Raw genomic sequence first — 27,820 nt, 5'->3', positions numbered from 1 at the left:
AAGTAGATAAGAGGGGAAAGAAGGAGACCAACCTCTGTCTTGCGCTTGGTTCCTTGCTTGATTCCTCTCCCTTCTGATAGATCTTTGCCACTCGCTTCCTCATCTACCCAGCTTCAAAGAGCACCTGTGGAATCAAAGCAGCATAACACTATCCAAGAATAGAGATCTACTATCATAAACAATATAGGACCAGATATACATTGACCACATAAAAGCATATATCATCAATCATACAAGAATGTGGAGGAAAACTTGAATAGCTTTATTAATAATCAAGAAAAGAAAAGAGGATTACAACCAATTGTTCTGACCCAGCGTCATCCTCTTAGCAAGAAGCCCTTCTTCACCTCATGAAAAGCTTAGATCACCCAACACTATGATGTTACAACAAGAAACCAACAGCACTTCCTTACAAGATACAAAATTCTAGCCTCTGGATCTCTGGGATGAGGGATCCATATATAGATGTTTGCAAGGGGGATGAGTCAGCTTCTAGGATCTGACTAGTGTCCTCTCTCTGATAGTTCTTGATTCCACTTGGAGAATAATGATCTCTTACTCATCCCTGGTCAAATTCAGAGAGGCAAGTGTCACAGGAGAAGTTTCTGGAAGATTCCATGATCCTCCACCTCGCATACTGCCTCTGCCATTTGTCCACTCTCACCCATCACACCCCATAGAAGGGCTTTTCAGTATGCATCGCACCTCCTGTGTGAATTTAGGTGGGATGCAGCGCAGCTTGACCATGGAGTAGGTGAGATGGTCCAGTTTTGACCAGTTCTGAGTAGTTTTTCATGGAGAACTTCTGGGAGATGATGTAATCAGCTGACCTTGTTCTTTTAGGGGTTGGAAAAACATTTTTAGGGACTTAGGATCCCTTGGTTTATGGACATTTATGATTGGGGTTGCAGTGCCCAAAAATGCCTATAACAACATCACCATTTGGTACACCACATGAATCTTGTGAAAGGTCCTTATATTATTGATGCTCCAGTACTTTGAAAAATACAATATGCAGAAGAAATTACATTCAGAAATCAACCCTTAATACTTCAAACAATGAAGTATATATATTGATAATTACAAAAATCCTTTACAAAATTGATGTCAAATCGACAGTGTATTATTAGCCTAATTACAAACAATATGATCTAATACTGGAAAAAAAATAGGCCACTTAGATAGCTGAAAAGAAAGGCGACCCTATTTTGATGGTTTCAGTTGCTGAGTCAACGCGAAACTGTGTTGCATCGCTAAACTGACTGTCGTGCTGGTTGCTGCACTAGAAATTGTTTTACTCCTTCTAAATTATCCTTCAATCCTGTAAATCGACTAGTTCTTCCCATCTCTTTTCATCTGGTATGGTCAATTTTGTTACCTTGCGGTAAATTTCATCTACCTCTATGTATTTGGAAAATGTTGGCTTCACAGTAAAATTGTGTTTACCTCATTTTGTACATAGAAATCATTTGACATGGTTTCCAAAAATGCCTTTACTGTCATACTGCCCTTAATCCCACTGAACTTGATGTTTCTTCTAGCCATTTCTTTCATCTTTAGGACATAGTCTTCTTGAGTGATTAATTTGTCATTTATCACATAAATGCTGGGCAGTCCTTTTTGGATCAATCCTTCAATCCTGTTAGTGAACCTGTTTACTTGTAGCTCCAAGGTTTCACATCTTTCTTTCAACTGATCAATAAGGTTCCTATTTTTCAAGACTTTATTGACTTCCAAAATGGTGGAAATTCTATCACTAATTCCTACTTCTTCAAGCTCATACTTGGACTTAGAATTCAAGAACCTAATTATGTTAGAGGCTTTTGTGGGCATTTCTCCCAACTTCTCTCTTCCCTACACAAGATTTTATGTAGCCTTTTCTATTAGCTCATTCTGCTCAAAGATGATTTGGATAGAAGGCCAAATTTCATTCATAGAGTCTAGTATATTCATCCAAATGGTTTCCTTAGCTTCGGCCAAGGTCTGACAAATTGAAGTGTCTCTTTCCACCTTCTGCAACTTTTCCAATAATCTCTGTGATTTCTGCATTTCAGTGACCCAAGAAGCTTCAGCTTTAGACTTCTGTGCTTCTAAAGCTTTGAGTTGGCCCTAAAAGGTATCAATCTCCTTTGACTGGAGTGATATGTTCTGCAGTGTCTTTGTTACCTATTCAGCACTTGCAGTCTAAGTAAAAGAAGTAGTTGCAGTAGTTGTTCCTATTGCTAGACGCTGAGAAATGGGTATGGCATCCAGGGGGACAATGGCCATCCTCTAACTCTCTTCTTTATCCTTTATCATTTTCTCCATCTCTGCCTCCATTTTTCTAATCTGTATATTCTGCTCTATGATCAGATTCATCATGTCTGCCTTTTGTGCTTCACTTTCTTCAATGTCCTTGGTCAATGGATCCTCTATGGCTGGTAGCTTGAGCTGCTTTCTCAAGGCTAAAATGTCTAGATTCTTCTTTTTAATAATCTCCTCAGCAACATTGACATCTTTGGGATCATATCCTATCTTAACCACCAAGTCTTCCAAAGACTTGATCCTATTATCCTTGGCTAAGGAGGACACCTTCTCCATTTTCAACTGTGACTGAACATTGGCAAATGAAACCTACAATTTAGATAGTGACATAGCAGTGTTAGTCAAAGTGGAGGATATCATTTCACCAGTTTGTTTGTGCATCTCCATTTGACAATCGAATGTATGTCTTTAGTGCTAAACTCAAAAGTAGTGCTCTTGTAGTCTGCTGCTGATTTTGGCTGTGGAATTTGGGCTTCAAGAAAGGCCATCTAAATATTGCCATGCTTTATGTCAAAGACCGACAACAACCTACTCTATGAGCTGGAGGTCTACTTCCATAATTGATTATAGGTACTTTTTTTAGAATCTCATTTCTAAGCTTAATCTCCCTGTACCTATCAAAAATTGTCTTTTCCTTTTCTGTTTGGACATTCTATGACTCTAGCTCAGTTTCCTTGTGACCTTGTGAAGATGAAGGTTTAGTAGGAGATGTTGTGACTTTGTTGGTTGCAGGTGGTGAATCTGTGATTATGATGACAACCTGCTCCTCAGTCTCTTTGTCCAACTCTACTATGGGAGTCAACTTTGTCCTCTTCCTATAGCTGATCCTGAACTCTTTGGCTTCACTCCCAGTTGTTGATGAAGAACCTTCCTCCCTCTATATTTTGCTTTATTTTTCTTGAGTGGGAGTTTGCAGACTGGAAGTGGAGAAGAGTTGTTCTTCGGATTCCTACAAAGTGTTTTCTGTCCATTCTAGTTGATTGGCATACTTCTCTATTTTAGGTCTGGAAGTATGGATGTAAGGAGTACGTTTATTCTCTACTCTGAGCTTTGAAATGATGCCACAAGGGTCATAATACCATGTAAAGCTTAGACTGAACTTCATTTCTTTAAGTATCCTATCTGCTTCTTCACCTACTGTTCTTGTGTTACATACAAATGGGCCCACCTGTGTCTTTATTCTGAACTGTGATTTCTTCTTGGCCACTACAAAGTGGATGTCATCTGAATTGAGAATTTGTCTGATATACTCCAGGGAAAAAATCCTCATGGGGAGCTATTTAGGGAGTTTGTATGGTGCCAATTCACAACCATACACCCTGATCTCTATATAATTTTGGTATAAATACCAATCCCCAGTCTTTGCTTGATCTGTTAGGTGGAGAATTCTCTTGATTTCTTCACCGATCCTAGGTTGAATTGCGTTGTTAAGGATGTTCATGGCTGGATGAACAAAATCGTCAATGAACTGCTTATAAGTGAACTCTTGTTGTTCTTTCATGACCAAGGTTGTCCAAAAGATCACCAACTGTTGGTTTCCTGCATCATCAAGCTTCTGCAATGAAAAATTGAATTTGTCTACCTGATAGTAGAGGAACATATAAATCAAAATGGAGGTGTAATTGAGCATCTGCTCAGTGGAAAACTTTATGAATTGTTCATGATTAGTGTCAACCAAGAATTGACTGAAATTAAAAACAATGGAAGGCTTTCCGTCTATGGAAAATATGGAGAGGAATCCTAAAATGGGCTTATCTACCCACTGATTAGAATAATAACCTAAAATGTAGGAAATCATGGATATAATTTGTTTGGCTTGATCAGGGAAGATGGAGGAAGGATATGGAAGATTCTTTTTGGGAAACTGGGCATTCTCAGGCAAGAAGATCTCAAAGATTCTGGCTCTGGTGGCAAAATTCAGCTTCTGATAAAGCTGGGTGAGGGCTTCTATGGAGAAAGAAGCAGTATTTTTCACAATGGGAGGCAAGATCATTTGGTCAATGGATTGGGCAGTAATTGTGAAGAGAATGTCACCTGTAGGGGTGACGATAGCTCCTTGAGAAAGGACATAACATGCCTGACACCTTCTGGTAAACTCAGGGGCTTGGAATGTCAAGGGGAAAATGTAATGGGGAAGATTGGTCTCCTAGAGCCCAATTTCATTGGTTTTATTTGCATTTTTGTCTTCTAACCAACAATATAATTCAAGAAAATCACAGTCACATTGGGTTTCATTAATCCTGTAATCCCTGTCGGTCAAAGGGATATGATCTAAGTCTACAAAAGGGGGAATCAAAGGATTAACAGGTTTGTCTTGGGTTTTAGTCTTAAGAGGCATGACTGTATTAGTGAGAGAGTAGAGAATTGAGTGAAAGACAAGAAGGAATTAATCAGAGGAGCTTACCGAGAAACAATTTGGATAACAAACTATCGGGTGAAAGAAACAAGGAATTGTCAGTTTCTATGTTGGTCTAGTTATGGAAATGTTCCGATAACAGTAGCTAGACAGAAGCTGTCAATAACATAAAATAAATGGTGAAAAGAAGGAGAGCGATAGGATGAGCAATAAAGAAAGGGGAGTGATGGGTTCAGAGGCTTTTAAACACTGTGAAGGTGCATTTGAAAATGGCGTGGGACCGTTAGTTTTCGAACGATTACCCTGGAAAATGAAATTAATGTCGAATGGTTATTCGCCGGGAAAGCATTCAATTGGCCAATAGCTATGCAACGTGGCGAGAGGAGAATGGGGGAGGAAGTCGTAGTGGGGGCGTGGTAAAGCGGGCAAGGGGATGACAATTTTGGAGGGGGTAGGAAGCAGTAAACGAGAATGTCCGTGGGGGGGGGGGGCACGGGTGGGGTGCAAAATCATGAGAGGGTGACACATACAGGATGGGACCTGGTGGGAGAAACAAATTTTCGGACCCCCCCCCCCGGGTGGTAGGGGATGGGGCCGAAGGCAGATGAGGAGTGGGAGGGGATCCTGATGCTTCAACAACGCCGTCATTTAATTGAAAACGACAAAGGAGCTTTGTCGCCCTGCGCTTTTCACTTTTTCTTTTTGAAATTAGGATAAGGATAAATAATGAAATATATGAAAGTACTTTATCCCATGGCTCATATTTGGCCCTTTTCACCATATGCTTAAAACTTTAGGATAAAAATAGCATAGGCAAATATTTACAAAACCAACTAGTTTACCTACCCATAACTAAACTAACATTTTATTTTTTCTCTAGGGTGCACTTAGCCTAGCAAACCAATTTATTTTGTTTTATTACAGAATGAAAAACTATCTAGCCTATCCCTTATTTCTCCAATTGATTCAGATTAAACAGTTGAATCAATGTCATTTTCTACCTAACTACTGATTTACCCAGATTAAATTGTTGGGCAAATCTTTATTCTCTAACCTAATTTACAGAAATTGAAAGGAGTTTAATCATGATTACACTATATGATTAAACTAAAAGCTAGTGATTGTGGCATTTTGAACAAGCTGCACACAACCTTTATTTAACAATAATGAAGAAAACTAACTATCAGTAGTGGCACTTAAACTTGCAACACTTTTAGTATTATTCCTTTTTTTAATTTTTCTTTCTTTTGGTGGGGTTCAATCTTTTCTTCTTTTTCAATATTCTTATTTTTTCTCTTTTCTTGTTTATACCCTCATTTCATTTTTTATTCTATTTTTTCTTTTATTTGGAAATCATTGGCAGATTGACAAGTATTTACAAAATAAGACTCCTGAGATACAATACTCAATTACCTTGAGATCCTATAACTTATAGGACCCTAACACCTTCAAGAGTTGGGACAACTTAGTCATCGTAATGGAAATGCATATTTTGTCTCCACATAATCCCAGAGCCTTGTTAGCTCAAGTTGTTCTTTGGAGTGTGCCTTTGTTCCTCCCAAGAGATGGACTCCGGGGAAATGAGAAAGTTCTTGTCTCTGTCTTGTAATAATCTGCCGACATGCATTTACGCACGTCACTCTAGCATTTTGTTAATGCTTCCATGTCCCTCTGCAAGCCCACGTTGTCTTGGTCCTCGTCATCCTGACAGGTTGGGACAAAGAGCATAAAATTAATGCTCGGGATTGTAGTCTTGAGGGTGAGGCGGCAAGGGTGGCATGCGTCTACGCTTGTTAAGTGAATATATTTATGTGTGTGTGTGTGTGTGTGATAAAAGTCTGCCACTAGGCTTTATGAGCCAACAACATGGGTCTACCCATGACCTGGAGTATGAACAAGTTGGCAGCTGACAAGTGGCTTATGGCATTCGTGTTGGCACCATGTGGCATGCCTAATGTCATGAAATTATTTAATTGGCTGTGACTTCAATTGGCCATATCTTTCGATATAGGAGTCATATTAGGACAAATTTTATATCATCAAAATGATCTCAATGAAACGAATGCAATGACATCATTTTTTGGAGTTTCGAAAGGGTAGAATAAAGTGAAAATTTAGACCCCATTTCCAAAATGTGACTATGGGAATCGGGTCATCATAATAACTTCTTCTTGCTAACCTTAATTTGGGTTGGGAATAGTAGGGGGTATGTTACATATACAAGGAAGGGGGGAATGTGGGTAGTTCAGTCGCGACCAACCCAACTTGTCTAGGGCTAAGGTTCGAGCTCAGGAGGTGACTACTGCTTTGCAAATTATGACCTCCCCTAGCACCCAAGCTAATATTCAAAGACTAGAATGTACAATGAACAAGGAAAGACAATCTCTCTCTAATTTAGAGGTCATTGGTGAAGTCTCTCAGTGGTTACTAGACCCCGATCACACTAGGGGAGGAAATCTCAATACATTCACTTGATCGCTTTACATTGGCAGCTCAAGCCTTTGTTGGGATAGGTCCTCATGGAAAAACATGAGGATCATAATGAAATAATTGTGTTCTTCAATGACCTTTAGAGAAATCAATGGAAAATGCAGGATAGTTTGGTGTGCTTGGAGGCTTGCATAAATTGTCTAGATGCTTGCCTGGAGCATATTGAGTGGCACGTCAAGTGCAAATTCCCTCAGCCTCCAACCCTAGATTCTAGCTAGGTGAATCCAGTGTTGATACCTTCTTCTGACACTTCATGATTACAGGACGTGTGAAAATATTGGTTGTTTACTAGTTTGTGGGTTCACTTTTGTTTCGCATCTCTCAGTGTTTTATTTTTTAACTAATAAAATTTAACCATTAACCAATGAATCTAATCTGAGTGAGGCTAGCAAAATTTTGAAATTTTTTTTAACTAATATAAAATTTAACCATTAACCAATGAATCTAATATGAGTGAGGCTAACAAAATTTTGAAAAAATACAAACTACTCTATAAAATTTTTGGCTTAATAAAAACGACTCCAACTTACACAATAAATAAATAAATTTATTTGCTATATTAATATACTTTAATATATCTATTTAAATTTATTTACTCTATTAATATAGAGTAATACATCCATCTAAATTTCAAAGGATAAGTTCTTTCATATTTTTAAATATAAATCAAAAGTTATGATATAAAATCGAAAGTTCCAAACACTTAGTTTTTGTATCCCATGTAATATATGATTTGTACTCGAATGAGTTAATAATTTGGTATTCAATTTTTTAAGTTTTATTGTCGAGGTATATTTTTATTTTGTATCCCACGTAATATATGATTTGTACTCGAATGTGTTAATAATTTGGTAATTTAATATTTTTAAGTTTTATTGTCGAGGTATATTTTTATTTTGTACTCCATATAATATATGATTCGTACTATAATGAGTTAATAATTTGGTAATTAAATTTTTTAAGTTTTATTGTCTATGTATAAAACTTGAGTGGGCCTAATGGTTAAGAGCATGTGTTTCCTCCTAAGAGGTTACAGGTTCAAAACTGGAGGGGGTAGAGTATGTATGCCTTTGTAGACTTAGCAGCGGGTCCCTTGTCCCACAAACAAGGGGGTCTAATACATAGATTTGGTGTGTGGCTACACGGAGGCGGGTCCCTTGTCCCACAAACAAGTGGGTCTAATACATAGATTTGGTGTGTGGCTACGCGGAGGCGGGTCCCTTGTCCCACAAACAAGGGGGTGGGTCCCTTGTCCCACAAACAAGGGGGTCTAATACACAGATTTGGTGTGTGGCTATGTGGAGGCGGGTCCCTTGTCCCACAAACAAGGGGGTCTAATACACAAATTTGGTGTCTGGCTTGGTCGTGACCTTAAAAATGGATATTATTATTATATTTTGATTTTGATTTTAAAAGAATTAATAAATAGATTTGGTGTCTGGCTTCGTCTTGACCTTAAAAATAGATATTATTATTATATTTTGATTTTGATTTTAAAAGAATTAATTTATTGTTTTTATTGTATTTATAAGGGTTATACAATTTAGTACGAGGGAAATGTAGAGTTTAGAATAAGAGAAATGTTAAGAGAATTCTTCGGCTAAAATCACATGATATAATATTTGTCAAAGCGTTTAGAACCAACCAGTGTGATTCATCATCAGGACAAGTTGAAGGATCAGATCTAGAATGCAAGTTAAATAGTTAGAGCAGAACTTCCAACAGCTATTGGTTCATCATTAGGACAAGTTGAAGGATCAGATCTAGAATGCAAGTTAAATAGTTAGAGCAGAACTTCCAACAACTATTTCCAACAACTATTGGTTCATCAACAAGACAAGTTGAAGGATCGGATCTAGAATGCAAGTTAAATAGTTAGAGCAGAACTTCCAACAACTATAATTATTGACAAGTAACGGCTAGATTGACTACCTAACAACTGAATTAGATGAGGGAACGACTAGTTTGACTGGACACAGGGAAAAAGGGGCAAAAGACCAATTTGTAACTTAATTTGAGGTTTTTTAATTAAATTAATGGTTAGTTAATTTATTAAATTACAATACATATAACTACTAAGGATTAATAATATTAATATTAAAATAATAATATTTTTAAAATAATTAAACAATATTTTAATTGTTTATTATCAATTTTTTATTTAGTTTGAGGTTTTTTTTATTAAATTAATAGTTAGTTAATTTATTAAATTACAAGAGCCCCAAGAGTTAGCTCAATCGGTCAAATCAAGTGCCTCGCCAATGGGAGGTCACAGGGTCGAATCCCGAAAGCTCTTGGGGTTAGGTCAGTAAATAGGGGTGTTGAACAACCGTGGATGTAGCGGCTAGCCATTGAACAACCCATCCGTGAACCAGAAGTGAAAAAAAAAAAAAAAATTATTAAATTACAAGTAAATTTATACAATATATAACTACTAAAAATTAATAATATTAAAATATTTTAAATTTAATTGTTTAAAAATTCAAGATCTAAGAAAATTATTTTTCTTATATTAATTAAGTAGAATTATTATATAATTTTTTTATATTAATTAAGTTGAATTATTATATAAATGGTTAGTTATACTATTACTTATTTTATGTAATTCACGAGCTAGAAAAAGTCTATTCAGGGACATACTTGATAACTAATATATTATTAATCTAATGAAGTTAATGTGTTAACCTTATTCTAAATAAATTCAAGGATATTATTAATAGGTTTTATACTAGATTCCTATTATTATATTAATATTATCACTATTAATTGCATAGGGAATCAATATCGAAGGGTTACATTTAAAAAAAAAGAAATATTTATAATAACAAATTAAAAAATAATGATAATAAAAAATTAATATTGGTTACAAATAAAAATTTTAATTTCCACTTTCATTTTAGGTCAATTTTAGGTCAATTTTATATAGAGGGATAAAGTAATTTTAAGTAAAAAAAATAATTTATTTTTGATTATGAAGAAGTTATGTAGTAATTCCTTCACTATTTAATATGGAGTTGACATATGACATATAAAAATAATATTATTAATATTATATGATCAATTTTATATAGAGGGATAAAGTAATTTTAAGTAAAAAAAATAATTTATTTTTGATTATGAAGAAGTTATGTAGTAATTCCTTCACTATTTAATATGGAGTTGACATATGACATATAAAAATAATATTATTAATATTGTATGATGTGTAATTTATTTCTTTTAGTTGACATGTAATATTTAAAACATATATATTAATAATCAAAGAGTATTTTAGTGTCAACTATCAATAAAATATTATCAATTTTATATAGAGAAAAATAAAGTAATTTAAATTAAAAGTTTTATTATATATTTACTTTCTATTATGAAAAGAATGTGTAATTTATTCCATTATTAATATAAAATTGATATAAAACATTTGAAAGGTATTAATAGCATTCTCTTAATCCTAGTTATATATCAAATATTTCAAGATATTGTATTATATATAGAGATAAATTTTATTCCATTAATAAGCATGAGGGAGATTTGTAATATATATATATATATATTCTAAGTGTTTTTCATAGAAATCCAGCCATAAAATTTATTCCATTAATAAGTATGAGGGAGATTTGTAATATATATATACTTAAAGTTTTTTTCATAGAAATCCAACCATACAATTTATAGCACAATTGTGATTTTTTGTTGTTTAAAATACATTTATGAATACATAAATGGATTCAACATAGTAAAAAACCCTTGGGGCACTCTAATTCTATAGATTAAACAACTTAAACTCAAATTTTTTAAAAATTCTGCTAATTTTGGTTAAAATTAACCAGGAAAAAAATGACTAAAAAAAGTTATTTCATCTATAAATTAGAATATATATATATATATATATATATATTTCAATGTCAAAAAAAAATTTATCATAGTTAAAACATTTTATTAGTTGTTTCTAAAATCAACATAAATCTATATTAAATACATATTTATTAAGAGTTTAAAAAAATGAAATTTTTAGAAGTATATTTTTTTCTAAAATTTTGTAATAAAAAGGAATTAAAAAAAATAAAATTATTAGAAATACAATTTAGAGAAAGATTTCGACGAAAATCACATGGAATCTCATTTGTCTACGCGTTTCGAACCAACTAGTGTGGATCACAGAAGCCTAAACTCTATTATAGAAATACAATTTTTTTTTTTCTTAATTTTATAATAAGAAAGAGATTTACACCTTAGAAATTTTAATCTTTTCCAAACAAACCAATAATTAAAAACCGATAATTAACTTAATCTAAGTAGTATAATTTTAAATAAGACCCAGCATTGTGGAAATATGCTGTTAGAAAACCATGTTGGTACCTTTTCACATTGAAAAGTCTTTTATTAAATGAGAATAAAACAATATGTAAAATCAATAAACTAATTATTGACTTTTGACTCATAACATGGTGTTTGATATTTAATCCCAAATCTAATAACATTACTCATTAAGATGAGACAATTAATGATCCATCGGGTGATTTATGGGTGAAAATACACAGTAGTCTTTAGTGTCATTTTTTGGAGGCTTTTCAGGTGGGTTTTTCTGGTCAAATTTCTCTAAAATCCGGCAGCAATTTATTGAAATTGCAAGTTTGATAGGTAATTTCTGCACAATCAAAGTGTCCAAATATACAGTTAAAAAACCATTTTAAATAATACAAATCAAAATTTAACCTCAATTTTTCTACTAAATTCCGTCACCGGAATCTCCAAAAAATCACACTAAAAACAACTCCTAGAAATAGTGCCTTCCCTTACACAAAACCCAGTACTCAGCCAATGACTTTTAACTTTCAATCGCGAATCGCGATATTTTAGCTGGACTAATGGATGTACGGGATAAAACAATGAGTATACCGCCGCCGGCCTAGAATCTTCAAAATATTTAACTACTTTTAAATCAATAACAATAATATATATATATAACCTTGTTCTTGACAAAATATCATCTTAATATTATTTATGCAATACTTGATAATTGATATTCCAATTTTTTTTAATAACACATTTGACCATCTGTCCAGATTATAAAGTATAACCATTATCTAACACCTTTGTTTAATCCTACCCCAGGACTTACTCCCAGAGTTATCTATTTTAAAATCAAAATAATAAAAATATAAACCCAAAATAACATTGATGTTGAATGGAAATGTGAAGCTCAGAGATTGCGCTGCTATTAAATCTCGTGTTTACTTTCTCATCCGCTTCAAAAAGGCACTGCAACCTTGCCTTACCTTTCAACCGGGGGGCTGTTCTTGATAAAAGAAAGGCAGCGCGGACACTTTTTCAGGTTCTCCGCACATTGATTTCAATTACAGAATGGCTCCTTCCAACAAGGTCTGTAATTGCACAAGGAATATCACTCGCTTCACTTCCAAATCCAAATTATCTCTCCCCTTCATTCTCTTTCTACTAACATTAGCATTAGCTCACTATGATTCTTCCAATAACGATATCATACAACCATTACCTCAGTCACATAATCCTACTGATATAGAAACTGGCAGTGCTCGTGTCGGTAATATCACGGCTGGAAGTTCTTTGGAAAGGAATTTGATGGTGGTTCTGAATTCGTTGGTGGAGAATGTTAATAAGACGGGCTACACTATTTCATCTCATGGAGAGAATGGAGATAAGGTGTACGGACTTGCTCAGTGCAGGGGAGACCTCAATGCCTCTGCCTGCCGGGCATGCGTTTCAAACGTTACGAAGCTTGGTTTTATGAACAATTTTACTTCCCTAAACATTCATCTGAGCGGATGCTTTTTGAGATATGCCCCTGACAACTTTTATCCAACAAATTTGCAGAATGCATCAATCGACGCCCACACCTATACATTTTGCGATAACACTTCAACAAAGCGCGCAGCTGGAAACGTTGGGGGTTTCAAAGATTGGAATACTGCCTCTCTATTGACCAGGGTTATGGCGAGTGCTTGGTCCAGTAATGTGGGTTTCGCCACAGGAAATGAGAGTAGGGTTTATTCTCTGGCTCAATGTTGGAGAGACCTTACTATGAATCAATGTAAACAGTGCCTCCAAAGTCTGTACGACTCTTTGGGCTCCTGTCCAGCAAGAACTATCCAAGGAGGCGCCTTCTATGACTACTGTGTAATTCGTTATGCGAGGAACAAGTTTTACGGTGATAGTGTCCCTTTGCTCACTGCCTCAACTGCAGGTGGAAGTGGTCCTGCTATACCGCCGCCAAGGGCACCAGAAGGTAATCTTGTCATCCATATTTAGATCAGTGGTAATATCTGAAAAAGCATCTGCTAATTAAATTCAGTCATGAAAGCATTTACTAATCTGATTCTTATTAGCTGCAGGAAAACGTCATCCTAAAATGTTAGAATGGAGCATTGGTGGTGCGGTTGTTGTGCTGTTATTGGTGGGAGTGGTTGTGGCTGTATTTTGGAAGCGAAAAGTTATGAAGTTCGGGAATAGCAAAGGGCTTCCGGGTGAGATGATTTACTTTCCCGGACTCTTTTATAACGAAAGTTTTAAATCATATTTTCAAAAGAAGCAAAAATCAATCACTTTTAGGGATATTTAGGTAGGGCTTTTATGATTTTAGTACATCTTCAAACCCTGCAATACACGTCTTAGCCCCTTTTAAGATTTCACAACTGGAGCTCGACGCTGGGACGTCACCACCTATGTATACAATATAATTTCTCTCATCTTGACGGAAAAAACCCTGGAAATGTTTAACTGAAAACACAGAAACTGTAAAATTCCAATTCAAATGAAATCGATGAGAGAAAAGAGAAAGCAACCCGAGCTAGCGAACATTGTTGAATGACCGGTCAACCTGATCCACCAATCCCGAGTCTGGGCGTTTTCTTTGTGGATGAGAGGAAATAGATTAATTAACTTGTCCAGTTAATTTTAATCTAAATTTTATAGAGATTTTTAAAATTTTGAATTTAAATTATTTTATTTGTTTAATTTAATTGTTTTTGGATTTTCCACAGTGTTGAATTCATTTATGCATTCAAAACTGTATTTTAAAGAACATAATTTGGAAATTGTATTGCCTGTATTTGATAAATTCTGATGGAAAAACTATTTCCTCTATAAATTAGAATACACTTATTACTATATTATTATATCATAATAATTTTTTTAATAAAAATTTAGTATTTTTCTTTTATTAGTTTTTTATTTCATTGGATCATAAAATAAAATGAAATTAAAAAAATAAATATATTTAATTGTATTTTTACTCTCAAATTATTTAATAATTTAGTGTAATTATCCAGAGTCTTTATACTTTCTTAGGTTTTCACAGCTTTTGCAAACCATATTGAATTATTCTCACTTGAATTAAAAGAAAATTTTATGAAGATTTTATAAATAGTAAAATAAGTTTCAGTCTATTTTTAAATATGAATTTAGGAGGATTTTAATGTTCAGAGCAATAATAATATATGGAACAAGTACTAATAATATTGAGGGCATAAGTTTTGAATTTTTTTTACTGTTCAACAAGTAAAGAAGACAGAATTTTTCCACTAGCATTCTATAGTCTTAAGAGCTCAAATTTAAAGACATTTAGATTCAACTAAGAATTAATGGAACTTATAAGAGCCATGATAACCATTCATTTGAGATTTCCATTTCCAATCATGACATAAACCCATTCTATAAAAATTAAGATATATTATCTAAAAAACAACATACAAAGTCAGAAAATAAAATAAAATAAAATTGTTATATCATTATACAGCTTGAGTGGGCCTAATGGTTAAGAGTATGTGTTTCCTCCTAAGAGTTCACATGTTCAAAACCAGAAGGGGGTAGAGTATGTATCCCCTTGCCCCACAAATAAGGGGGTCTCATACACCAATTTGGTGTCTGGCTTAGCAGTGACACCATTAAATTTACGCTCTATTTTAGAATTTCAATTCTTAAAATTGATAGTGTTTTTATTTTCTCTATTTTAATTTAGATTTGCTTATATCTAAAATACTATAGTTTTAAATATATATTTAATTTCTCTCAAATAATTTTTTAATACGAAATTTAAATATAGATAAATTTTTAATCTATTTATTAAATTGATAATTTTAAAAATTAATTAAACTAAAATGTAAAATTTTCACTTAAAATTAAAAAAAATACTAATTAAATTACACTTAAATACTTAAAACAAATACTAATAAATACGGATTAAATTAAATTATTTATTAAATTAAATTTAACCATGGATGATTCTCAAAATAAACCCATTTTTTTATAACTCACTTCGAGGATTTCAAAGGCTTTCATTGGGCAGAAGGGATTGTATCCCTTCTCTGGCTATGGTCTATGCTAAAGACCGTAATTCTCGATCTGTATACTTATTCTCCTTCTCCCCTCTTTAGGGATGGTCAAGGCTAAAGACTATAGCTCTCCATCTATATTCTTTGATGGCTTAGGCTAAAGACTATGGCTTCTGATCAATATCCTTATCTATCTTTCCCTTCTCTTTAGGCGAGAAAGTTGCAGGCAGCATTAAGACAAAAAGGGAATGATGTTTGGAAAACATGAACTATTGAATCAAATGGGTGACAAACCCCACAGCGAAGGTCAATATATGGTCACGATATGTTGTCCATATATATTGCTGAATATGGATGTATCTGTATACAATATGCGCCACTGGCAGCGAGCCTGCATGGTCGGCCTCTGAATATGGATGTATCTGTATACAATATGCGCCACTGGCAGCGAGCCTGCATGGTCGGCCTCTGTTTGTAACACGGTTGAGAATCAATGTACTGTAAACCTTTTATTTGTAAAAAGCATGGAAATAAAAATAAATTTTCGTACGATTATAATTGAAAGATACTCTTGATTTTATTAGTTATGGTTACGAAACTAAGTATTAAGTGGGAGATGGAAAACCATATATATATATATATATAAAAGTTTTCAAACTAAGTTGCAAGCAATGAGATAAAATACATGATATATAAAAATAAATGGGGTATATAAAAGTAATATATAAATTTTTATTTTTTATTTTTTATTTTATTTATTTATTTATTTTATATTAGTTTAAACTTATAAATAAAATTTCAATTTCAAGTATATAGTAATAAATGTTAAATATAATTTTTTTATCGTAGTGATATTTCAAATTTATTCAAATACACACACAAGGGTTTTAAATGAGAGATGGGAGTGAGAAGGCATGGAGACACCATCGTCAACTCACTCAAGCTAGGTGGGAAGCATGGTTGTCTCATTCTCCATAGGTTCTTTCATTGTATCTACTCTCATCTCACGTTATTTTGAATAATGAAGCATGTTGGAATTGTCTCACTCATCAATTCTTCTTGAGGCTCACATGTCAATCAATATGGCTTGGTTATTCCATAATCTTATTTATGCAAAGGAAATCTGCAAAAGAGTTCTCTCATTCGGTATTTTCGATAGTCTTTGTGGGAAATTCCATGCTTGCACAATTGTTTCTATCTTTGTTGAGGGGGCTGGCCATGGTCCTCCTAACTTGGCCACCCCCACCTCACTTTTTCTTTGGCCCATCTTGGGATTTTTGTGTTTCATTCAGCCCTGGGTACACTTAGTTCTTATCACCTTCAGTCTCTTCCTTATGAATGAGTGGTATTTTGAAGTTTGAGGCAGATGTTGGGCTTGGAAGTTGGTCCAAGAGCACTACGCACTACTCTCATTCCGTCGACTAACATGCCAACAGAGGTACACATGTGTCCCATTTTCTTAGTGGTGTTATTGGCATGTATGGTTTCTGGTTTGATTAGTTTCTCCCACTAGTAAAAAATTGTGAGGATATTTTGTTAGTCAAGGGGGTTGCACAGTTCATAGTTATTCTCAAAAAGCGAACTTTCATTGGTTGCATCAGTTTATATGTCATATAATTCAAGGTTTTTATTTTGTGGGATGGTGAACTGTTTTGATTCTTAGATTCTCTCTTCCTTCTCTCTCCATACAAATCCTCCTTTATGCTCCATCTTTCCTCTTGCTCAATCTCCCTTTCTCTTTTATCGGGTGCTTCTCCTCACAATTTGTCCTTTGTCCGCCCCCTCACTAGCTCCTTACTCTCCCTATCGCTTCAACATTCTTACAATGGCCCTACCTCCATGCCAAGACAGAGAGAAAAGATTTGTATAGGCTCCTCCTCGAGGGTGGAAGGGTGCACTCGCATTTGCACCCACAATGATGGCAGGCGTTATCAAGCACAAACTCCTAATCCAATTCAATAGAAGATCAACCATGTAGATCAAAAAGTCCATTTTGATAGTGAAGAATACATGGACGCAGAAATTCTCACCTTGGTGGTTGAGTGGGTGTTGGACCTAGGGAACAACCATGGGCACCAAAATCGATATCTATCCACAATTGAATTGTATTGGAACATGAAATCCTTTCTTAGCAAGGTCTTATTGGAATGAAATGAGGCAAAAAGGGAGATCCTTATGTCGATTAATGAATAGCAATTGGATCACTGCGACATTGGGCTCAAATGCATAGATATGCCCCTTCGGTTGGCTAGAATTGAGGCTCTGCTATAGAAAGGCAAGGGCTCTGCCTTGCTACAGACCTTGCAAACCCTATAGATGTTTCTATGTCCTCCCAAACTCTCTTCATGGGTTGCTATTTGGCTTATATTGCTTTCATGTTGGTCTTTTATAGGTTATATATTAAGTTTAGCTATCTTTTTTTTTTCCTAAGCCTCAGATAGATACTATGTATTGTTATATGGATATCATCATCATGGACAACCATTATCATCACAAATGTCCTTTGTTTGTACTATTTTTGACTAAGTCTTTGTTCTTCCATCGCTGGTCTGGTTTCCCTAGTGGTAGACCAACGCGGGAGAAATAGAAAGCCATGTATCTTTCTTGACAGAGTGATGGAAACTTCTTATCTTACTAAAAAAAATTGTTAAATATGTGAACTAAACAAACAATTAGAGAAGGAATGAAATCAATTGGAAACATACGGGGCATTGCACACCCTTTTCACCATTAAATATATTTTACAATAAGCCAAGGATTTTTTAGAATTGTTTAGGATATCTACCTTTAGAGATATCAAGAATTTTCGAAAAATATTTGGATCGATAGTGTCTAAAAATATTTCTCTAAAAATACCTCGGACTGAGATCTAACTGTCCAACTACTTAAATTAACATGATAGGTTATACTTTAATAACAAACCCCCTTATTCTTAACACTGATAATTCCCAACACTGATAATTCCTCAACACTGATAATTCCCAAGTGTTGTTTGGAACTCTGAAACACTTTTTCCTAATGGTTTGTTGAAGATATTTGTTAGTTGATCTCAAGATCCACAAAATTGAAGAAATGTATCACCATTGTTGATAAGCTCATGAATGAAGTGATAGCTAGTGTTAATGTGCTTGCTTTTCTTGTGAAAAAAATGGTTCTTTGACAATGAAATTGCTTAACTGTTGTCACAAAAGATAGAATTTGGCTCCTTCTCCACATGTGCAAGGCCTTTCAAGGATCTTCTTAGCCAAACTGCATGGCATGATGTTGTAGTAGCTGCTACATATTGTTCTTCTATGAAAGATGTTAAGATAGTTGAATGTTTCTTAAAAGCCCATGACATCAAATTTGTGCCCAAGTGAAAAACATGTCCTAATGTGCTTTTCCTATCATTAATACAAGAAAAAAATCATTGTCTATGTATCTTATGAGAATGTTGTCTTCAGAATGTGTGTACCAAACTCCATAATGGCTTGTACGTATAATATACCTCATTTCTTTTTTTTTCCAAATTTCCAGTGAGATTCCTTAAGAGACTCCATAAATTTGGAAATGAAAGTAATTGCATACATAATATCAGGTCTAGATGCAGTAAGGTACATGAAATTACTTGCAAGACTCTTATACAAGTTGAATCTATTCCTGGTCCATGAACCTACTTGCTCAAATTTGTTCTTATTGTAATAGGTGTCTCTATTCATTTGCATTTTTCCATCCTAAACCTCTTTAAGATAAATGTGTCATACTTTTGTTGACATATGAAAATCAATTGAGTAGATTGCTTGAATTTACTTCCCAAAAAGTACTATATGATATGAAAGTATTTCATTTGAAATTATCCTTTCATGTTGGCTTTGAAATCATCTAACTTAAGATTCCTAGAATATATCATGTCATCAACATAAATACAAGTTATAAGAATTTTACCGTGATCTGATTTGGTATAGAGAGTGGGCTCATAACTACTCCTATTGAATCCATTGTTGAGTAAATATGACTCAATCAGACTATGCCAAGCTCTTGGAGATTGCATCAATCCATACAAGGTTTTCTTCAACTTGTACACTTTGTACTCTTGGCCTTTTACTTCAAATCTTGGTGGCTAAGTAACATACACCTCCTCTTCTAGTTTTCCATTTAAGAAAGTTGACTTGACAGCCATCTAGTAACATGGATCTAATGGTATCCAATATTGCTAGTTGAGCAAAGGTTTCACCATAGTCAATACCTAGGTGTTGAGAAAATCCTTTGGCAACTAGCCTTGCCTTATATTTCTCTAATTTATCTTTCTCATCTAGTTTTGTGTTGTACACCCACTTAACACCAATGGTGACTTTATCTGTTGGGAGTTCAACAAGATCTATCGTCTCATTCCTTTCAATAGCTTTAATCTATTCATTCATGGCCTATGTCCAATGCACTTCTTTCACAACCTATTCAAAATAATTAGGATAACAAGATACTAAGGAAAAATTGGCTTGCTGATATATGTCAACACATTGGTCATATATTTCTCTTAACCTCCTTGTTCTTTGTTTTCTCATCGAATCTTCTAATCCACTGCTAGGAGATGGACTATTTCTCCGATTTCTCACTAAATCTACTAGAAGAAACACTATCTTCCTTACTTTGCACCTGTAACCTTTGCAATCTTGTCGGAGGGCCTTGTCTTGAAATTTCCACCTATTCATTTCTTGGAAGAGATGGATAACCTATTCATCACATTTCTCATATATTTCTCTTAAGCTCCTTTTTCTATGATTTCTCATCGAATCTTCTAATCCACTGCTAGGAGATGGACTATTTCTCTGATTTCTCACTAAATCTACTAGAAGAAACACTATCTTCCTTACTTTGCACCTGTAACCTTTGCAATCTTGTCAGAGGGGCTTGTCTAGAAATTTCCACCTATTCATTTCCTGGAAGAGATGGATAACCTATATTCAATGCTTCATTCTATTAATTGTTCTAATATTTTTCCTCCAATAAGTTTACATTTCTACTTTTTGGAAATTTTGTGTTTCCATTGATGTCAACAATGTTTCTACGATCAGGTGAATGTGTGAGGATCCGATCTAGTGCATAAGTGTTTTTGCTCAGATGAAGGCGTATTTAAATGTGAGCCTATTTTGAAGTAAGTTCTATTAGCATGTATTTAATATATTTGGTGACTATTCTGGTGCACAAAGGTGTTTAAATGATCTGGTGACTGTTCTGGTGTGTGTAGGTATCTATTTGAACTAGTGATTGTTCTAGTTCAATATCGACAACATTCATTCTTTGTTTTTTTAGAAGAATGCCCTTTTTAGTTTGTTCTAACATAGGTGTATGCCCGACGTGAGGTTGTAGCATATGATCTATAGTGTGTGTGTCAAGTAATCGAACACATGTCAATTTTGGAATAAAGGCCCTTGAGTTTATATCAATGAATTGTGGTGACATATCCTCTCTGATCAGGTTCTGGTGTGATATGATGATCACATATTGATGTGCCTTGTTTTGAGCATTGGCTTATCTACTTTGGTTTTCTGAGTATGATTTTGTGTTATTGCATTGATAATGATTGCAAGGTTGTTGAGTGGATGATTTTTTCTTTTCTATGCATAGTATGTGATTTAGTGCCCATAGCAAAGAGTGGAGTTGATGATCTAATTTATAGGAAATTGATTGAGGTTGTAATTAGTTAAAGTGTATTGGTATGTGCGCATATTTGTTGTTTTGGTGTTTGCATTGACTTGGTTATAACAATGTTCTGCTTAAGTTGATGTTATCGAGAAATCTAGTGTCCATTTAGAGCTGTTAGTCCCACTAAGACGGGTAGCTATCTTAGAAACAAACAAACTAAAGTTACTTATGTTTTCCTTTATGAGAAGTAGATGAGAGAGAAGTAGAGAGTACCAACCTCAGTCATTCACTTGGCTCCTTGCTTGTTTCCTCTCCCCTCTGACAGATCTTTGTCACTTCTCCCTTGCTTACCCCGCTTCAAAGAGCACCTGTAAAGTCAAAACAACATAATACCATCAAAGCACCGAGATCTACAATCATAAAAAATATAGGACCAGATATATATTGACCACACAAATGCATATATCAACTCAAACATACAAGAATGTGGAGGAAAACTCAAATAGCTTTATTGATAGAAAGTAGAAGAGAGGATTACAACCCATTGATCTGACCCAGTGTCATCCTCCCAGCATGAAAGCCCTTCTTCACCTCATGAAAAGCTTAGATCACCCAACACTATGATGTTCCACAAAGAAACCAACAACACTTCCTTACAAAATACAAGATTCCAGCCTTTGGATCTCTAAGATGAGGGATCCATATATAGATGTTTGCAGGTGGGTGAGTTAGCTTCCGGGATTTTGATTAGTGTCATTTCTCTGATAGTTCTCAATTCCACTTAGAGATTTCATGATCTCTTACTCATCCCTGGGCGAATTCAGAGAGGCAAGTGTCATAGGAGAAGTTCCTGGAAAATTCCATGATCATCCACCTTGCAAATTGTCTCTACCATTTGTCTACTCTCGCCCATCACACCCCATAGAAGGGATTTTCAGTATGCATCACACCCCCCATGTGCATTAGGTGAGATGCATCGCACTTTGACCATGGAGCAGGTGAGATGGTCCAGTTTTGACTAGTTCTGAGCAGTTTTTTCATGGAGAATTTCTAGGAGATGATGTAATCAGCTGACCTTGCTCCTTTAGGGTATGAAACAACACTTTTAGGGACTTAGAGGCCCTTGGTTTATGGACATATGTGATTGGGGTTGTAGTGCCCAAATATGTCTATAACAGTTGCCCCCTAAAGCATGAGGTCGTAAATCTTTTGATGTCGGGTGGAATTCTTTATCATGAGGATCCAAGGTTTTTTTTCACTGGAAGGTGACCTGTAATAAGATACAATACAATACATTATCTTCATAATATTTTCATGATCTAGCTAAGGCGGGCATTCCCATGCTCAACTTTATAAATTCATTCTCATGTACATAGGATAGACAACCGTCTGTGTGGCAGACTGATGATTCTGGTAGAGCCATCATCCTTTGGCTTGGATGATTATCTGTGCAGCAATGATGTACATTTGATGTCTTTATTTTCCTGAATATATCACAGCCCGGATGGATGAAACTAGATCCGGGGTCTTCAAAATTCTTTCAATCTTCGCCTGAAGTACAAGTCGATCCATGTGAAAAGATGTTCTAGAGTCGAACATGGAAAGACATCGCCTGATTACCATCCAATGATGAAAGCTGTTAACAGGCGTGAGAGGAATCACCGATAATGATGATGACCCTCAAGGTATGACAGTACAATTCACGTGGTGTGAAAATGGGACTTGGCGTCGAACACCACGCAAAATCTTTTGGTTGAAGGCCATTGATGTAAACCTGTCGCCGGAAGTGAGAAACTTGCCATTGAGGCATGCAAGCTTCAAAGTACTGAAAGGGTTGTTCCTAGGTTGACTTCTTGGATAATGAGCTGATGTCGACAAGAAGTGACCCATCGTAGGAGGGCATTAATGAATCCCACATCTACAACACGAAACAGAGCAAATGATTTTGTGGAGGTGAAAATGATCTGATGATACAGGGTTCAGGGTGGCGGTCATGAAAGAATGAAGGGTGAAGGTATTGCAGTGGATGAGACACAATCTGGGGTGGTGAATCCTCTGAGCGACTTCTCTTGAACATATCGGCGACACCGAAGTGGATTGGTAGCGTTAACCCCAAAAATGGATGGTACGGTGGACCAATGGTAATATGACCGGTGAATGGAATAACCCAAGCTGACTCAATCATGGTGATGGAGTGAAAGTGTCATGTTCAAGAGCGACTTGCTACCAATAAAGTTTCTTCAAGTTTTCTTCCCAATTTTTCCCCAGTCATTACTGACCAGTACCTCTTTATTTTTGGCAAGCTTGAGGAGGATAACATATGCTTGTTCTATAATTTGCCCTTCGGGAAAACCTGTCGCTATGTTTTAATGAGTCTAGCGACAGTGAAACTCGTTCTTGTTTGCATGGACAAGTTTGTCGCTATCAGTTTTAACGAGTTTAACGAAAAAGATAACTCGGTCCTTTTTCAATTTTAGAGAGTGTGAAAAGGGACGGAAAGAAAACTCCAGGATTCCCTTTTTGTCATGTAATCCCTTAAGTCCGAAAAAGTGTAAAATAATACGAAAGGGATGACTTTTCGATAGTTTTAACGAGCTGAACAAGACAAGCGCTCAATCTTTTTGTGTAATAATCCCTCAGGTCCAAAAAGGTTAAAATATAGAGGAGGGATAACACTTCTGATCGTTTTAACGAGCTGGAGAGGCCAATTACTCGGCAATCTTTTCATATTTTACGAGTCAGATGAAAAGAGCTTAAAGCAGACCCATTTTTTGAGGAACGAGTAATATTTTCGGGTAGCAGCTGGTTTCAGGTAAGTTTTGGAACTTTCCAATCATGGCAGTGTAAAGAACATGGCTAACAGAATCACTCGTCGCAGCTGTTCCTCAAAAGGGGTAAACAATCAAATGGAGGTGTATGATTGGCTAAAACAGAGTGGAGGTGATGGTAAGAACACGACCAAGGCTCAAAAGCTGATGATAATGTGATCGCAATGGTTATTTACCGAAGGTGGGTTTATTTTTTAATGAGCTTAAACTCTGGTGGAACATATGCTCATTGCTAGGTTTACTTTTTAACGAGCTTGAACTTTGCATAAAACTGCTCGTGCCAGTCGTATAATAAGGATGTCTCATCGATAGGTTCATTTTTTAGGGATCTTGCACCATTCAAAATTTTGCTCCGGATCCTTTCTTTATGTAAGCTAGAAACGACCAATCCTACGAGTTTAAAGGCTTAAGAACCTACAAACTAAGAAAATAAATGGTCACTTTTCACTTTCATGCAAAAAGGTTTGCATGCCCCAGGTATAATGAAGTAGAGTTTCCTGGTTACCCTTCAATTTGCAGACAAAACATTTTCTCTGTCGGGAAAGGCCTACCTTCTGATGGAGGTATCTTATTCCAGTATAATCCCATTTTCCTAAACGAACGGGTGTGTCAGACTAGTCATATTCCTATGCAAATACCCACCTTATAACTGGGGTTTTCCTGCTGAAGCAGACCAAGGCGCATGCCCCCTGGGTTTCAGTCACAATCACCGAATTACTCACGCTCATCAGGGGGACGGACTGGAGATTGACGAGACATTCCTTGCGTAAAAATACCAGTTAGGGATGGTGTTTGACTATTAGCTATGTGTGACCCAGGGAATGAAAGCTGGTCTATGAGTTGGACCACTCTGCCTTCATGCGAAAAACACATCACTCGAAAGAGCGAGGAGACAATGGCTCCCATGCTATAAATGTAGTCATGCCCAAGGAGTAGATTGTAATATAAAGGTCCTTGGACTACCATTACGTTCAGATAAACAACTTTCCTTCTCAAATTTATAGGCAAATTTGGAAGGATCCCTAACAGTCGATTGGTTCCTTTGTCAAAGCCTGTCATATTTCGCATCTCAGGCAGAAGCGATGGCGAACCAAGCGCTTGCCAAGCAGTTGAGGAAAGGATACTCACGGAAGCCCCTTCATCTATGATAGTACTGACCATGACCATTCTGTGAGCTTGTACAATGATTCAGAATGGTACATTAGACAGTAGACGGGGTCTGCCTAGTAGATTCTAGTCAAAGGAAATGACCAGGTTGCTTGGAGGTGGGACCGAATAAACTGTCAGATACGACTCTGACGAAATTCCTTCCTGCGGTAAAGGAACGGGTAGATTGCCCCCATGTTCATCAGAGTCTGTGTTTACAAAGAGGATTTGAACGGTGTCGTTCTCATTCTCTTTGGTGACTATATCATCTGAAGGTGGACCTTCTAAAGACAAGATTGGGTCGACTACCGTCTCGACCTATTGACTTTGGTCCGGTGTGGACTCAGAGGGTTTATCTTCAATGATAGATGCTTCGACCGACCACAAAGGTGTGTCAGTCGGATTTTCAACTAGCGATGGACTCGGCAAGAGTTTCTTGTATCCAGGAGGAAGCCGTAGCGGTGAAGTAGGATGGTTATCCAAGACTCTTTTAGCTTCGTCTAGGAAGGGACAATGGTGGATGGCATGATCGCCTTCACACAATCTACAAGGAATTTTAGATCTTCCTTTTTGTCCAGTGACTTCGTTTTCACTAGTTGACAGTGTACTCTCAACATGATCGTCAGAGGTTGAGGACACCGGATTGTGCAAGCAGGGAGACCAGTCCCTTAAGATCCGTGGGATGCAAGGACAATCTCAATGATAGTGGTCCCCTTTGCAAATGACACATGGAGATTTAGGTTTGGATGGTGCAATGTGTGGATTTTCGCTAGATGATGTATGGTTGCCCCCTTTTGCTGTTGGCTTCTTCTTCTTCTTCTCCTTCTCTTTCTTCTTCTTCTCAGTTACTTGGTTTTTAGTTTTACTAGCTTCACCAAGCGAAGAGGAAGAAGGAGAGGGAGAAACAAACGAAGTAGAAGGTTGGGGGTAACTCTAGCATCATCTAGTTGCTGATTTGATTGCTCAGGAATCACGGTGCTTTGAACGATAGAGGTCGAGAAGAGCCATACTGGCAGGCCAATTGTCAGTCCTGGAAGGGACAATGTGGCCATATGAGGTGCACCAACATCTCCCCAAGAGGAGAAAGGACTAGGATTTCCCCCAAGGGGAAATCCTTGGTTGGTGGACTCCATTTTCTCAACCTGAGATCAACAAGGGAATAGTGACATTATTTCGATTAAAATAAATTTTATGACGCTTTGAAACAACTTGCTTTTTCAATTTTTAAGAGTCTAGAAAAATCTAAAGATGACTTTAGTCGCCTTCGATTTTTAATGAGCTTGAAGTGACAAGTGCTCAGATGGACCTTTTCCTTTAAGGAGTTTGAAAAGGAACGAAAGAGACTACTCTAGAAATCTAGACAGAGGGATTACCAAACCAATCACAAAACTGCAGAATACTTTTTACAGTACAACAGTCAATCTTCCCGAATGCTGTGTTCAGTGCATTGCGATCGATAGGGCGGTAGACACGGCTTCCTAAGAATAAAGGATATAGCCTATTGTGGTCTCCCAATATATACTCGACAGTACGTGGGAGCACAAGTCCGTACTGGCACTTGTTGTCTCAAAGAGGAGGAATCACCCAACCTACGATGAAAGTGATAGTTACCAGGCTTTATGACGCCGGAATATGTCTCTAGCCTAGACTTCTAAATGTTGTGCATTAGGTTCCAAAGTGTTTTTGTGTTCATTGAATTTATTTTACAGTTGATCTTTCTTAAGAAGTTTGCCTTTAAGGTTCATCGCGTGATGTAGATATACAATTCCTAAAAATGCAATCTAAGATGATAAACAATCGTTTACTCTTCTTTTTGCAATGAAAATCCTAGCTACTAAAGAAAGAGAAGCGAGATTCTTTCAACATAGAGCAGAGAGCACACACTAAATGCACTGTCCTAAACCAAAATCAACAAGCAGTCTAAATGCAAATGCACATGCATGTATTTGTTTTCCGCTTTCTTAATGTGTGATTGACAAAAAGAATGCTAAGTACAAATCTGAACTATATTTTCTCTCAAAGAGACAGTACTAACAATTTTCTCTTCAAAATACGAAAGGAAGACAAAGACGACACTTTGTGATTTCAAATCGAAAACTGCTTTCGACACTTGAAATACTTATCAATTCAAATCAAATACAAGAGTAACAGTGTAATCGACCATCAAAAGAGTAGGATTCTTTTCTTTGACTGAAAATGACACTTACGACACTTCCAAATCAAAAGACGACAGTTCGATTAAGCTACTTCTTTGTAAAGGAGAACTGTAAATGGCGAAAAATACATAAAAACATTCACAATTCTTTGTACAATGGAGGTTGAATAATGCAAAGGAAGGGAGTTTCAACAGTGGTATACTGATCATAGACAACAAAACTCCTGAATAAAGCTAAAGAGAGTGAAGAAAAACCAAAATCTGGAGGCAGAAACAGTCTTATCTGATCATCGCACCTGTAACACAGGGAAATAGGGATGCATCTCACCTACTACACACAGGAGGTGCGATGCATCTAGACTGCCAAAAGGAGACAGTGCGATGGTCCAGGGACAAGACTTTAACTTGGTTTTTGGTCACAGTTTGCAGCTTAGTTCAGGGATTTAGGCCGAGCTAATGATAGTCAGTAAATACAAATCATAGGGGCTGATCTAATGAGGTTACTTGAGCCACCACCAGGGCAATTAGGATGTTTGCAAATCAATTGTTTAGTTTATAAACAAAACTCGGAGATGGACTGAAGCAGCATTGATCTACTTTGCACTTGCATAGC

General features: G+C 36.0%; 1 protein-coding gene across 1 annotated transcript in view; it reads left to right on the top strand.

The window, feature by feature from the left end:
• Window positions 1-13,028: 13,028 nt before the first annotated feature.
• The window catches only part of LOC149206414 (cysteine-rich receptor-like protein kinase 2), a 96,738-nt gene continuing 81,946 nt past the window's right edge, over window positions 13,029-27,820 (top strand). Inside the window, exons 1-2 of the mRNA XM_089393719.1 lie at window positions 13,029-13,412; window positions 13,519-13,650. Of these exons, the coding sequence (XP_089249845.1) occupies window positions 13,118-13,412; window positions 13,519-13,650 (427 nt within the window). The 5' untranslated portion in view covers window positions 13,029-13,117. The remainder of the gene's footprint in view (window positions 13,413-13,518; window positions 13,651-27,820) is intronic.

This window comes from Pinus tabuliformis, chromosome 1_2 (genome assembly GCF_031772625.1).
Source record: "Pinus tabuliformis cultivar Carrire ecotype Pingquan chromosome 1_2, CPIR1, whole genome shotgun sequence".
Lineage (NCBI taxonomy): Eukaryota > Viridiplantae > Streptophyta > Pinopsida > Pinales > Pinaceae > Pinus > Pinus tabuliformis.
This window is presented reverse-complemented; position numbering and strand designations above follow the sequence as displayed.